The sequence below is a fragment of the Orycteropus afer genome, unplaced genomic scaffold, assembly GCF_000298275.1.
Source record: "Orycteropus afer afer isolate SDZICR_OR568_19922 unplaced genomic scaffold, OryAfe1.0 scaffold00090, whole genome shotgun sequence".
NCBI classification, from domain to species: Eukaryota; Metazoa; Chordata; class Mammalia; order Tubulidentata; family Orycteropodidae; genus Orycteropus; species Orycteropus afer.
Genome location: NW_006921677.1, coordinates 6,600,451 through 6,616,830, shown reverse-complemented (window position 1 = coordinate 6,616,830; position 16,380 = coordinate 6,600,451). Strand labels below are relative to the sequence as shown.

Here is a 16,380-nt window from a genome sequence, read left to right as displayed (position 1 = left end):
AAAAAAAGAAGTCTAAATAAAATCCAACCACCTTCATACTATTTTAAAAAAAAAAAGTTTTCAGTTTCCAAAGAGGTCATACTCTCCTATGTCTACTTTAGATGTGGGAATAGATATTAAGTATATGGAAAATTCTCAGAGGACAGACCCAGGGGACAATGAGCAAAGGAAATTCTTCCAGAGAACAGCACCAGGGATTGCTGGATAGGACAAAATAAGGAACTGCAAGAGACATTAATCTGATCGAGAACCATAGTCAAGTAGCAATTGTATTTTTTTCCATTCTCTTTTCCCAAATAGCAGTTGTATTGAAGTTGTTATATCTTCTGCATGGTGGCATGTTGGGTGTGTTGGGGGTAGATAACTCATCTTTTTATTTATGAGTCTCTAATATGATGAGAGGGAGCTCTAGTGGTGTAGTGCCTAAGCCATTTGACTGCTAACCAGAAACCTGGCAGTTCAAACCCACCAGCCACTCCTTGGAAGGAAGGTTGGGTAATCTATTTCCAAAATGACACCGCCTTGGAACCCAAGGAGGAGTCACTATGAGTCAGGTCTGACTCAATGTCAGGGAGTCATATGATGAGTCACATCCATCCTTGATAAGGAGAACTGCAACATTACTCAGAGATCTGTGACTTTGGTGTTGCCTTCTTTGAGTAGGATGAAAGGGGTGTTTTGTATAGAAGTAAAGATTGAGACTACTAATTGATTCTCCAAGATCCAATTTCTTTCTGAGATAATTCTGATTTTATTATGGTCAGCAAATAATCTCAAAACTAATATATTTCTGTCTCCTTTGTAGCTTAGAATAACAATAGATCTTTACGCAATTGTTTCATTATCAACTCAGAAAAGTATTATTGAAAAAATGAATATTGTTCCTAATTGCTTTTCCTAAAATACCTGTTTTGGTTAGCTAGTACCACTGTAACAGTAATACCGCAGGTGAGTGACTTTTAACAAACAGGATTTATTCTCTTACAGTTTAGGAGGCTAGAAGTCTGAGTTCAAAGTGCCAGCTCTAGGGGCTTGGTGAAGGCCCCTCGACATTGGGCTTAGCTCTGCCTCTTGTTCCAGCCCACTGAAGCTGGAGCCTTTTCTTAACTCAGACAGCTGCTGGCTGTTAAGGCTGACAAACCCAAGGTCAACAGATAAAATGGCACAGTCTCAAGATTATTAAACAACACAGCAGACCACAAGTTCAAGTCCAGATGCAGTCCCAAGGTCAACAGGAAACATGGTAGGCTACTGAATGAAGGCTCGGTTACATGCAGGGTCCAAGCATGCCAAAAAGCTCCAAGACCTTTCTCAATGCTTCTTCTTATATACTGGAAGCAGATCACATCCCTAAGCCAACTACTCAGCTGCTCCAGTAGATTCCACCTTGGAGTTAATTACCAGTCTCATCATGGGGAATAACTACATCCAGCTACCCAGCCACTCAAAACCAAGCCTACACAGGTTGACACACATCTAGTACATCACCTCATTGATAATTTATAACAAAATTATTCAGGTAAAATTTATTTGCCATAAATTCACTCATTTTAAGTGTATAATTCAATGATTTTAGTAAGTTTACATAAGTGTGCAAGCACAATTATAATGCAATTTTAGAATACAGTAAGCCCTGGAGTTATGAACATCTGATTTATGGACAACTCATAGTTGCCCTTTAATGTTATGTAAATTTTCCCTTACTTTGAAACAATTGAACCAACCCCTACTTGCAACAAATTCTTCATCAAAATCTCCTTCACTTGCTGTATGTGCAGCTTTTATATCACTGAAAAGACTTTGAGACTTTTCTTACATTAAAGAGCGGCTGGTTCAGTTCAGTTTGACCCCCTGTGGAGAATTTGCATTTACACCCCAGATATATTGAATCAGAATCTAATTTACCCTAATTTCAAGTAAAAATGTAGATTTTAAAGTAACAAGAACTATATGCACCTGTTCCGACTTACCTCTTTGACTTAAAGATACACTTAGAAATGGATCTTGATCATAACCTGAGGACTGCCTGTAATTTCATCACCCCAACAAAATGCCTCTTGACCATTTACAATTAAACTCAAGCCCTTAGCAACCAGTAATCTACTTTCTGTTTCTATAAATTTGTCCTTTTTATGATATTTCATGTAAATATATTCATACAATATCTAGGCTTTTATGTCTGGCTTTTTTCACTTAGTATAGTTTTTCAAGGTTCATCCATGTTGTAGCATGTACTAGCACTTCATTAGTTTTTATTACTGGAATGAGATAGACCACGTTTTCTTTGTCCATTCCCCGATACATGAACATATGAGTTGTTTGTACTTTGTGGCTATTCCAAATGTGCTGTGAACATTCATATCTCAGTCTTTTTGTGGGCAGATGATTTCAGTTGGATCAGTACCTACTGTTGGAATTACTGGGTTGTATGGTAAATTTGGGGAGCTCTAGTGGCACAGTGCCTAAAGCATCTGACTACTAACCAGAAGGCTGGCAGTTCAAACCCACCAGCCACTCCTCGGAAGGAAGGTTGGGCAATCTACTTCCGTGGTGATACCGCCTCAGAAACCCAAGGAGAAGTCGCTATGAGTCGGATCCGACTTGATGGCAGTGGGTTGTATGGTAAATTTATGTTTAATTTTTAAGCTGCCCTACTGCTTTCCAAAGTTGTTGTACCATTGTATGTTACCACCAGCAATATATGAGGGTTCTTATTTATCTACATCCTTGCCAACATTTGTTATTGTGTCTTTTTCATTGTACTCATTCTAGTATGTATGACTTATTGATATTTTAAAATAGAAATGATATATACGTATGGTAAGAAATATAAATAATAAAGAGTATGTAATTAATGATTCAAACCATATTTCCTACCAAATCTCTTCCCTGAACATAACTAGTATTAATAGTTTCCTGCATAGCTGTTAGAGAAAATATGCATAAAACAGTATACATATTATACTAAAAGTCATATATATATATTCAATTATAAAGACATAACTAGATATACATAAAATTGTTTATGATGATTAAATATAAAAATGCATATGCATTATTATTTATTAATTGTTCTAAGAACTCATGAATCTTTTCTGCATCTTCATTTTTTAAAGCATAATAATATTGTCTTGAAAATCTGTCTCTGTCAGCACATCCAAATCAACCCAATTTTTTTTAAGTTAATTGTATTTGGACCTACCATAGTTTATTTAATTGGCCACTATTAAATGGACACTTTGTCTGTTTTCAATTTTTTCTCTATAACAGTATTACAACAAACATCCTTGGACTTGGATTAATATTTTAAAATCTAGTCTTGGTTTCCTTAGCTCAAGGATGAGTCTTCTACATTTTACGTATGCCGTACGGTAATATTCGGGTGAACCTGAACTTTTTAAATTCCTCTCTCCATGCTTCTCAAAAGTTGGTCTCTAGACCAGAGCATTGGCATCACCTGGGAACTTACTAGAAATGCAAATTCTTAGGCTCTATCCTGGACCAACTGAATCAGAAGCTCTAGGTGTGTGGGCCCTGCAATCTGTCTTAACAAGCCCTCTGGATGATTATGATATAGGCTGAAGTCTGGAAAACATTGTCTTATATTTATAGTGCTCTGTAAAGGAGCTCTGGTGGTGTAATGCTTATGACATTACTAACCAAAAGGTTGGGAGTTTGAACCCACCAGCTGCTCTGTGGAAGAAAGATGAAGCAATCTGCTTCTGTAAGATTTACAGCCTTGGAAATCCTATGGGGCAGTTCTACTCTGTTTTGTAGGGTCACTATGAGTCAGAATCAACTCAATGGCAGTGTTTGGTGTTGTTGTTGTTGTTAAGTTAAAACACCCCAGTGTCATTTCTGTAGAATAATAGGTAGTTACATTTAGGTACTGTTTTTCCATTTCCATTGCTACTATTACTCTAAGATACTATTTTCTATGATGTCAAATGTAATGAAAATGTTTATCAGCTATAATGAGATTAAATAAAACTATTTTTTTTCAAACCACACAATAACTTTTCTTTAAAGTGGTATATACCACCACCTGAAAATCTCTATTACACTCATACTTTTGAGAATGAAGAGAATTCTGGACAAGATAAACAACCGGAGCAAATTCATGGAGATAGCAAGGAAAATCTCAAGTATGGAGCCTTATGATAACAACACTGACTTGATGGATTGTGCTTCCTGAACAATAATGGGAAACACATTGGATAAATAAGAGGTAGGCCCAAATCATAGAGGGCCTTCCAAAGGAGCAGGTGAGTTTAAATGTTTGAAATTGATTTCACTTTTCTCTAATTTAAAAAGCTTACAATTATATTTTAAATCTCAAGTGATGAACATAATTCAAAATGTTAATGTGTGAAAACTACAAACTAATTTCAAAAAGTAACTAAATATAAATACCACATGACAGTAACCTGATTGTTACATGTTAAAGCCTATGCTTCAGAATTTGTAATGGCATAAAATATAACTGCTAAGAATTTTAAAGATATAAATCTTGCTGATTAAATGTTTCATAACAGGAAAATATTATTTTAACCACATGACAGCATAAATATTATTGGATGAGATTGTCCTAAATCTGGGTTATCATTGTCATAGCTCTTTAAAGTATTATATTTTTTTCTCCATTAATGTTTCTTATTTTTCCCCAGCAAGATTTAGGGCAATACGATAATAGTAATCTATGTTGAGTTGTATTTTGTGTCAAAAATTAATAAGGGAAATTGGCTTTCTATAGAAACAATGTAAAGTGGACAAAATGAATGAAATCATTTCTATCCTTTATTAGTTCTTACTGTAAAGCAATTATTTACAATTTGTATGGTAATAAATAATGAACAGTTTATGTTATGGTAAGAAGAAATTGTGAATTGAGTATAATTAAAGTATCAGTCAAGAGAAAATAAATGGAGTAATTCTTCACTAGTAACCAGTTATCTATTCTATGAAACTGTGAAATATCTCAGAGGTTATTTTGGAGAGAATATATGTAGAAATGAACAGGACAATTGTTACTGTAATTGTCCAGTGATTGGGTTGTGAGCAAAGTGGACTTTTTGGTTCATTTCAGCATTCTTTTTCCAACAGAAGGTTTAGTTCAGCATAGCAGACTGGTGTTTGTTAGGGTTATCCAAACTGCATCCAATCCAGTTTCTCAGTTTGTTCCTGAGGACTACCCAAATAACAATGTCACCTATATATTAATTCCTATTGAAAATCTATGATTCAGAATGCTTTTCTATAGAACACTGAGGCACTACAGTTTAGGCTAAAACACAACAATCATAGAAATGCTCAAATGATTAAAGGAGCTAATATAAGTGCTGAAAAAGTACTTCTCAAGCCTGTTTAAAAAATAAGATTTACCTGGCATGATTTTTTTAAAATATCAACTCTCTTACCTCATCCCTAGACTAATTAATACAGATTCTATGTGGATGATTCTAATGTGCAGGTGGAAATCCATGGTATTTGTTAGTTGATGAGGATACAAGGAAAATCAACTAATACCCAAACCAATGTACAAATGACTACAGCCAATGTTTTTAACCCAGGTCCTGCAGAGGGGCCTGATTTCAATCTATATTGGCTCCATTAAAATGTTCCCCCTCACAGACCACCTGCTTTCAAGGCAACCGTAGCTTCCTCCAAAATGATAGCACTCTACAAAAGAATTTTCCATGAAAAAGCGAATGTTCTGTATCTATATTCTCCAGTACAGGAGCCATGTGCCACATATGACTATTGAGTGCTTGAGCTGTGGCTAGTGTGACTGAGAATCTGTATTTTATATTTAATTTTAGTTGATGAAAATTTAAATAGCCACATGTGTCTCCTGTATTGGACAGCACATCCCAAGAAAGATCAAGGATCCAACAGCCTACCAGTATGTGGGAGGGCAGTGAGCTATTCAGAGGGATATACTTGTACAGGAATTATTTTTGCTGATTAAGACCATACAATTAAAAATAGCTCCCTGTAAAAGTAGTAACAGAGTTGTTGCATAAGATGTAATATTTCTTTAGTATAGCAGAATAACCCCTAAATTGTTCAGGGACTATCAGTTTCTATCAAAATGTCTGACTAGTCAGTTCTACCCAAAGCAATCTATACATTCAATGCAATCCCAATCCAGATCCCATCAACATTCTTTAGGGATATGGAAAAAACAATCACTAACTTTATATGGAAAGGAAAGAGACCTTGGATAAGCAAAGCACTATTGAAGAAGAAAAACAAAGTAGGAGGTCTTACATTGCCGGATCTCAAAACCTACTATACAGCCACAGTAGTCAAAACTGCCTGGTATTGGTTCAATGACAGATACATAGACCAATGGAATAGAATTGAGAACCCAGATATAGATCCACTGACCTATAGTCAGCTGATCTTTGACAAAGGCCCAAAATCCATTAAATGTAGAACAGAATGTTTGTTTAATAAATGGTACTGGCAAAACTGTAGATCCATTTGCAGAAAAATGAAACAAGATCTGTACCTCACACCATATACAAAAACGAACTCCAGATGGATCAAAGACTTAAATGTGAAATCTAAAACTATACAGTTCCTCAAGGAAAATCTAGGGGCAAAGTTAAGGGCCCTAATATATGGCATCAATAGACTATCAAGCATAATTCAAAATGCACAAACAGCAGAAGAGAAATCAGATGATTGGGAACTTCTAAAAATTAAATTTTTGTGTGCTTCCAAAGACTTCTCCGAAAGAGTCAAAAAAGAACCTACATATTGGGAAAAGATATTTGGTAATAACATATCTGACAAGGGACTTATCTCTAGAATTTATAGAAAACTCCAACACCTCAATAACAAAAAGACAAACAATCAAATTAAAAAATGGGCAGAAGCCTCTCTGCTCCTCCCCGTTCGACAGACAGCCACACCCTCTTGTGCAGTTCCAGCTGCTTCGATGATGGTGAAGGTCAGAGTAAATAGATTTGGCTGTATTGGGCACCTGGTCACCAGGGCTGCTTTTAACTCTGGCAAAGTAAATGTTGTTGCCATCAATGACCCCTTCATTGACCTCAACTACATGGTCTACATGTTCCAGTATGATTCTACCCATGGCAAGTTCCATGGTACCATCAAGGCTGAGAATGGGAAGCTTGTCATCAATGGGAAGCACATCACCATCTTCCAGGAGCGAGATCCCACCAACATCAAGTGGGGTGATGCTGGTGCTGAATATGTTATAGAGTCTACCGGCATTTTCACAACCATGGAGAAGGCTGGGGCTCACTTGAAGGGTGGTGCCAAAAGGGTAATCATCTCTGCCCCTTCTGCTGATGCCCCCATGTTTGTGATGGGTGTGAACCATGAGAAGTATGACAAATCCCTCAAGATTGTTAGCAATGCCTCCTGCACCACCAACTGCTTGACCCCCCCTGGCCAAGGTCATCCATGACAACTTTGGCATTGTGGAAGGACTCATGACCATGGTCCATGCCATCACTGCCACCCAGAAGACTATGGATGGCCCCTCTGGGAAACTTTGGCGTGATGGCCATGAGGCTTCCCAGAACATCATCCCTGCATCTAATGGCACTGCCAAGGCTGTGGGCAAGGTCATCCCTGAGCTGAATGGGAAGCTCACTGGCATGGCCTTCTGTGTCCCCACCCCCAATGTGTCCGTTGTGGACCTGACCTGCCGTTTGGAGAAAGCTGCCAAATATGATGACATCAAGAAGGTGGTGAAACAGGCATTGGAGAGTCCCCTAAAGGGCATCCTGGGCTACACTGAAGACCAGGTTGTCTCCTGTGATTTTAACAATGACACCCACTCTTCCACCTTTGATGCTGGGGCTGGCATTGCCCTGAACGACAACTTTGTTAAACTCATTTCCTGGTATGATAATGAATTTGGCTACAGCAACAGGGTGGTGGACCTTATGGTCCACATGGCCTCCAAGGAATAAGAACCTCCTGGACCACCAGCCCCAGCACTAGCACTAGAGAAAGAGAGAAACCCTTGGCTTCTGGGGAGTCCTTGCCCCAACTCCATCCCCACACACTGAGAATCTCCCATCCTCTATAGTTTCCATCCAGACCCCCTAAAGAAGGGGAGGGGCTTAGAGAGCTCAACCTTGTTGTGTACCATCAAAAAAGAGCACTGTACCTAAAAAAAAAAAATGGGCAGAAGACATGAATAGACACTTCACCAAGGAGGATATTCAAGCGGCCAACAAACATATGAAGAAATGCTCATGATCATTAGCTATTAGAGAGATGCAAATCAAAACAACAATGAGGTACCATCTTGCTCCAGCACTAGTAGCAAAGTTCAACAAGACAGAAAATAACAAATGCTGGCGAGGTTGTGGAGAGATTGGGACTCTCATCCACTGCTGGTGGGACTGTAAAATGGTACAACCATTGTGGAAAGCAGTATGGTGATTCCTTAAGAAGTTGAAATTAGAAATACCATTTGACCCAGCCATTCCATTACTAGGCATATACCCTAAAGAAGTGAGAGCCATGACAAGAACAGATATATGCACACCCATGTTCATTGCAGCACTCTTTACAATAGCCAAAAGATGGAAACAACCTAGATGTCCATCAACTGAGGAATGGATAAGCAAACTATGGTACATACACACAATGGAATACTATGCAATGCTAAAGAATAATGTAGAATCTGCAAAACACCACATAACATGGATGAACTTGGAGGACATTATGCTGAGTGAAATAAGTCAATCACAAAAGGACAAATACTGTATTAGTACATTATTGTAAAAGTTAAGGAAAGGTTTATCTATAGAAGGAAATTTTCTTTCTTGGTTACCAGGGGTGGGAGGAGAGGGGCGGGAAAGCTGTTAGATAGATAGAGATAAGTATTTATTTGTATGAAGAGAAGGGCAATTTACCAAATGTGAGTGACCAATATGGCAGCATTGAGGATGAGAAAGACATAGAGAGGTACATGGGAGGTACAGACAACAAAGATGAACCCTTTTGCACATACAGTACTGCGTTGTCCATGAAGGCAAACATGGGTATATGGATGGATAGATGGGTGGACAGGCTAAACGATTAGGTATGTCTATGAAATGGGGAGTGTATCCAAGAACATATATAGGGTTGGCAGACAATGGTCCTATAAGTTTACGTGAATGATCAGAATTCCCAGGTGTATAGTAGAGCTGACAAAGGGCAAGGTTGTGGTCACTGCTTGGTCACAGCCAGCTACCCAGAGGGACCGAGTAGTTGAACCTGCAGGCTTGGGACCATAGTCGCAGGGGACATCAAGCTCAATTGGCATAACATACTATACAAAACATTGTACCACCTCCTACTTTGTGAGTAGCGACTGGGATCTTAAAAGCTAGCAAGCTGCCTTCTAGATGCAACAATGGGTCTCTCCTTGTCCAGAGCAAAGAAGAATGAAGAAAACCAAAATCCATGGAAACGGTTAGTCCTAGCGACTGGTACACCATCCGATCTGCAGCCTATACAACTATGAGACCAGAAGAACTGGATGGTGCCTGGCTACCACTGTCATCCACTTGGAAGGGAATCTATGTAGGAGACACTTGATAGAGAGGGAGAACAATGTAGAACAAAACTCAAAATCATTTGGAGAGAAAAAAAAAAAGGTGGGAACCAGAGTTGCTGGTCTGATAGAGCCTGGTGGAACCACTGAGACTATGGCCCCTAGCTGCCCTTCAGGTCTGGAATTGAACCCATACCTGTGGTTTCCAGCCAAACAAAATATAGGCATATGAGTTAAACATTTACCTCAAGTAGATACACTCCTTGGAGAGAACAATCATGGGAGAAAGAAAGGCTGCTTATGCACAGGGAGACAGCTCAGGGGGCAGGAGTGTATGGAGGGATGGACACTGGGAAGAGGTAACTATGGAGAGGAAGTGGGAGGGGAGCTGTTGCATTGTGGTAAACTGTGGTCAATGACATGAGACAAAGTATATGTGAACTGCTATATGGAAAGTGAATTTGCTCTGTAAATCTTCAACCAAATCACAATAAAAAAAAATGTCGGACTAGCTCAAAATAGTTCAAAATCAGGGCAGAAGTGTGTAGAGTCTGCTGCCTTTGGAAAGCTTTGTCTACTATTAAAGGCAAGCCCCTTCCCTTATTAAAGAGATGAGATAATGACATAGCCAGGGCATAGATACAAGAATGAATACAATCAGCTCTGGAAATTTGAAGATTCCTTTGATAACAGTCTGAGTGACCCAGTAGCTGCCAACTTGCTGGAGATTATATGGATGTCTTAAGAATGAGGCCTAGTGAGCACTTCTCTAGTTTTTAAAATACCTTTTCACTATGGTTGGTCTAAGAATGGTGCTGCCGTAGACAGATCTGGACTATCTAAGCTAAATGTTTATGTGAGATCTACTTTGGTATATAAAATAGGATGATGCCACCCTAAACCAACTCTATTCACAGGTAGTGGAAGAATAATTTTGGTTCATAAACATTAGGGGTGGCATTCATGCTACTGAGACCCATTCTAATGAGCAAGGATACCATTTTTCATTTGTCACACTCTTAATTTAAATCAAATTGTTGGAGGCCAAAGCATACAGTACCAAAAAAAAAAAAAAAAAAAGCTGATGTTTTACAGAGCTGGTCTAGAAGATTAGATATCAACAAAAGCAGAGAGTGATCTTAGGTGTTGACCATTGGAGGTCACAGTACTTTATGAAAAGGAAAAATACTATTTTTCTTCCTCAAGATGAAAACATGATTATTTGGAGGAGTCGTGGGAACTTATTTCCCCCTCTTTGCAATGGGGCTGTGTTATCATGTTGGAGAAAGAAAGAGACAAAGAAAGAGGGTCGCTTGCATGTATTCCTAGGAGCCAGTTGGTTGCACAATGACATTCATGATGTTGGGAAAACTGCCCTGCCTTTGTATTGGTAAATTCTTATTATGTTGTCTTCTTATGTGGGTCAGTGAGCACTAGGGTAATAAATAAAATGGATTTTCATAAAAGTGTGGGCAGTAGCAATACTTACTAGATATAAATTTTTTAACAAAAATGGCTGAGTCATTCAGTCAAGGAATAAGGGATTTTTAGAACTCAGTGCCTTGGTAACCTTTAATTGAGTGAGATCCTGGCCCAAGAAAATGCCTGACATTCTGGAGTCTTATCACTGTAATTTTACCGAGAGGTGAAACCCACAACTCAGGATTTCTTTGAGATGTAGACTGCTATCTACAGATAGAGGTCTTTAGATTGATATCCAAAGACTGGGAAGAGAAAAGGCACTGTGATTACTCTGTCCCCCTTTCCTTTTCTACTACCTTTCTATCACCTACCACAGGAGCTCTGTTGGGGCAGTGCATTTAGCTGCTAAGCAAAAGGTCAGCAGTTTGAACCTACCAGCAGCTCCATGGGAGAAAGATGAGGCAATCTATTTCCATAAAGATTTACGGCCTTGGAAACCATATGGAGCAGTTCTGCTCTGTCCTACAGGGTCACTATGAATCAGAATCAACTCAAGGGTGCTGAGTTTGGTTTTTGTTTGGTTTACCACCTGCCCACATTGCCAGGCAAATACCCAGTGTTGTAGACTATAAGCCTACAGGTGCTCATAGTCAATGTGGCCTGATCCTCAACAGTAGGAGGATAATTCCATCCATCTTCAGTTTGGAGAGAAGTCAGCAGTGGTAGAATTTATGTGTGGGTAAGTATTTGCATATGAATGTATTCTCATGATTAAATCTATCAGTTTAGAATTTATGTTCATCATCTGAGGATTAAGAATACATGTTCATCTAATTTGCTCAAGAGAATACAGCTGGTTCCAGCAGAGACAGGATGGCAACTTAGATAATTGGACTCCAAAGTCCAAGATTATAATCTCTAATATGTATTCCACCGTAAGAGTCAGTCTTGCAATGTCCAGGTGAATAGATTGTTTTAGCACTAAAACACCACTTTTTTTGAACATCGAATGTTCTAAATAACATTTTGAAAAATGTTGTGCAATTAGTGTGAAATATCCTCCAATAAGAAAAATTACATAATACTGAATGTTTCAGAAATACTTGTGTGTGTGTGTGTGTGTGTGTACTAGAAGTTGAATTAAATAAAAATTATAATTACTTGTTGCTTTATTTTCAGAACTCTTCTTTAATCTCTGGAACAAATTTGAGCCTGTAAAATCAAAGTCTCTTTGTTGCTGATGGTAAAAAAGGAGCTTTCTGTTGAAGTCCCAGCTTGCTTCCATTCACTACTGTCCAAATAGAGACTGCTGGTGTGGTGTAAAAGCAATTAAATGACATTTGTGCTGCACGTGTTTTGAAAATGTCATGATTTTTTAAGTGTCATATTATTTACAAATCTATTCTGTCTGATCCTATATGGAGAAAAGTAACTTCCATACTTTTCTTACACTTCTAGGGAAAAGAATTTAATATAGGAAGTAAAATATCTTCCTGTTCTTTTCTTGCATTTCCATACTGGAAATAAATTGAAGAGATCAGAACAAAGTTGTTATTTATATAACATTTATTAAACCCTAGAGAGAATACAAAGCACACTACTCCCTCTGACTGCACGATGAAATATTTTATTTATAAACTTAAAGAAGTTTTTCTGTGTGGGAATTTTATTAATGCTGAAAAGAATAATAGGAAAAAAACTTGTAAATATGGGATTGGTGGACTATTGGTCCAGTATCTTCTTGCTGTCTTATTTTTGCTCCTGGCCCTGAGACTGATGGATTTTTTTTTGTTGTTGTTGTTATGGTTATAATTATCTAAGCATGTATATCTATTTATGTAAATATTTATTTTTACAATATTTATCAGTTTCTAATATTTGTTGTTGTTGTTAAGTGCCGTCGAGTCATTTCCGACTCATAGCGACCCCATGCACAGCAGAACGAAACACTGCCTGATCCTGCACCAGCCCCATAATCCCTGCTATACTTGAGCCCATCATCGCAGCCACTGTGTCAATCCATCTCGTTGAAGGCCTCCCCCTCTTTCGTTGACCCTCCACCCTACCAAGCATGACATCCTTCTCCAGGGAATGGTCCCTTCTGACAACATGACCAAAATAGGTGAGACCAAGTCTGGCCATTCTTGCTTCCAAGGAGCATTCTGGCTACACTTCCTCCAGGACAGATCTGTTAGTTCTTTTAGCAGTCCATGGTACTTTCAGCATTCTTCGCCAGCACCACAACTCAAAAGCATCAACTCTTCTTCGGTCTTCCATATTCATTGTCCAGCTCTCACATGCATACCAGGTGATTAGAAATATCATGGTTTGTGTCAGGCACACCTTAGTCCTCAAGGAGATATCCTTGCTCCTCATCACTTGATACAGTTCCTTCACAGTTGACTTTCCCAATGCTACACGTTGTCTAATGTCCTGACTGCTGCTTCCGTTGGCATCCATTGTAGAACCAAGCAACGAGAATTCCTTGACAACCTCAATCTTCTCTCCATTTATTGTGATGCTGCTCATTGGTCCAGTTGTGAGGATTTTTGTTTTCTTTATATTGAGACGTAATCCATACTGCAGACTGTATTCTTCAACCTTCATCAGTAGGTGCCTTAAGTCATCCTCACTTTCAGCAAGCAAAGTTGTATCATCTGCATATCTCAGGTTGTTAATGATTCTTCCTCCAATCCTGATACCACCTTTTTCTTCATATAGTCCAGCTTCTCAGATTATTTGCTCAACATATAGATTGAATAAGTGTGGAGAAAGGATACAACCCTGACACACTCCCTTTTTGATTTTAAACCATGTAATGTCCCCTTATTCTGTTCGAACAACAGCCTCCTGGTCAAGGTACAGATTCCTCATGAGTACAATCAAGTGCTCAGGAATTCCCATTCTTCTCAATGTTATCCCTAATTTGTCATGATCCACACAATCAAATGCCTTTGCATAGTCAATAAAACACAAGTAAACATCTTTCTGGTATTCTTTGCCTTGAGCCAAGATCCATCTGACAACAGCTATGATATCCCTTGTTCCATGTCCTCTTTTGATATTTCTAAATATTATTCATTTATATTTTATTTTTTACTTTAAACCCTAAATGAAACAAAATTAAGTGAGATAATGCTATTATGTGTTTAATTAAACTTTTTTTATCATCAAAAAATTCGTGCTAAATTTGAATGCCTGTTAACATTGATAAACTACTGCTCCAGTGAGGGGGGAAAATATTAACAGGTATTTAAATTTCTACATGTAAGAGTTTAGCTCTTCTACATGTTGTTATAGGGGCTCAATATAAAACAGTTATTTTTGAATCCCAGAGATAGGTTCAAAATTATTTTATCACATTCTTACTGACTCTCCATGATATAAAAATTATAAAGCTGGATACTAAATTACTATAAATATAGTAGTTCACGTTCTTGAAGAATGTGAAGCCTGGATGTGAGACTTAGGCAAAAGGATAATGTTTAGCCTACTTCATCTACCTTCCTTCTATAGAATATACTTCTTTAAACAAGCCCACAGGTCAGAACATGAGTTGGAACAAATCATATATAATATGTAATTCTACTCATGTAGACCTTTGAGAGATGATCCTCCAGCTGCTACTTAAGTACATCTAGTTTATAGAGATCTCACTCCTGGAATTATAGGAAGTCTCTGTCAGAAATACTTCCTAACATTGAATCAAATTCCACCTTTATATAAGTTATACCTATTGATGAAGCTAGAATGAAACTGAAAAAAATATATTTTTCAAAGGAAATAAAATGAAAGTAGAATCCTTAGGCTGTACCTGGAAAATGCTTCATGAGAATGGTCTCCATGGGTATGATGATTAAGTAAGATGATATATTTAATATAGTTGAAAGTGCATTATTGTTCAGTAATATTGTTATGGCAAGTTTTACTTACAATAAAGACACAAACTTAATAGATCCCTTCTATCCCTAATATTAAGGAACTCTGGTAGCACAGTAACTAAGGCATCTGAATGCTAACCGGTTGGTGGTTCAAACCCACCAGCCACTCCGCAGAAGCAAGACTGGGCAATCTACTTCTGTAAAGATTTACTACCTCAGAAACCCAATGGGGGTCACTATGAGTCAGAATCAACTCGATGGAAGTGCGTTGGGTTTGGTTTTTGGTTATCCCTAATATTATTTCAATGTTCTTTGCTTAATTAAGAATAATCCTTAAATAACTTTTAAAAATATAATGTTGACTGAAAAAAATCAAGTCACATAAGAAACTATAAAGCTAAAGACAAAAAAAAAATGTACATTAACATTAAACTCTAGCTAATCTGTATGCTTCTTACAGGAGTACTAGTTAGCAATTCTAAACCACTGCAAACGTATAGTGAGGTTGAACAAATGAGTAAATGGATGATAGAGGGTGGGATCTAAGTTTTCATTCTTGGAGAGAGAAGTTACAGATATGCAAGAAGAAAAGTCTAGATTGAACCCTGTGGTAACAGGCATATGGGAAGTCTTTCTACTATTTTTGCAACTTGTCTGTAAATCTAAAATTATTTTAAAATTAAAAAAAAAGTTACCCACAGAGCATTTGTCGAGTGAAGTAACAAGATGAACAAGACATTCTAAGATGTGGGTGGAAGAATGGCTTCTGTTTGGAATAATATATGTTGGCTTCATAATTTAACCAGCAAGGTTGTTTCTTATTTCAAAAGTTGGTGGAACACTTCATATTTGCCTCATAGGGGAAGGACAAAATGATTGACCATAAACGCCTTGGATAAAGCTTTATAACCACTGTGATAGTTGGAGCTGTGTGTCAGCTTGGCTGGACCCCAGTTCTGTGTGGTTGTTCCCATGATGGGATCGGATGACTGTGTTCTGAGTGGCCAATCTGCCCAAGGGGAGTTTCCCTAGGGGTGTGGCCTGCTTCCAGGATATCCAGGGACATTCTGGGAAGAGAGATATTCTTGGAGGGATTGGGACCCTGGGGTGTTGACAACAACCTTCCGTGAGTGAGCAGCCTACCGCTCGGCGTGGAGATCTTGGATTCGTCTTTCGTTGGAGTCAACAACCAGGGTACTGCCTGCCAGCCTTGAATTTCTCAGCCCCCTGCAGTTGTGGAAGCTAAGGCTGCCGCCAGCCCGACGTTTCCTCCAGGGATTTTGGACTTGCCGGCTTCTATACATTGGTGAGCCATTTTCCTAAGATAAATTTTTCTCTCTCTCTACATATATATATATATGCTTTGCTGGGTTTTGTGTTTCTCTAGAGAACCCAATCTAACACATTTGGTACCAAGAGTGGTTCTAGAGAGACAAAATCATAAGGATGGGCTTCCTAGATTGGTTCTCCAATTTGATTAATTTTGATGACACTAGCGACTCTGCGTCTGCTAGTAAAGAGAGCCCTACTAATCTGTGGCATGAG

General features: G+C 38.3%; 1 protein-coding gene across 1 annotated transcript; it reads left to right on the top strand.

Moving 5' to 3' along the window:
• Positions 1-6,949: 6,949 nt before the first annotated feature.
• On the top strand, positions 6,950-7,952 carry LOC103198299 (glyceraldehyde-3-phosphate dehydrogenase-like). Its single transcript, XM_007942455.1, is given in 2 exon segments — positions 6,950-7,417; positions 7,419-7,952. Coding segments are annotated over 2 exon segments (1,002 nt in total).
• The last annotated feature ends 8,428 nt before the right edge of the window (positions 7,953-16,380 follow it).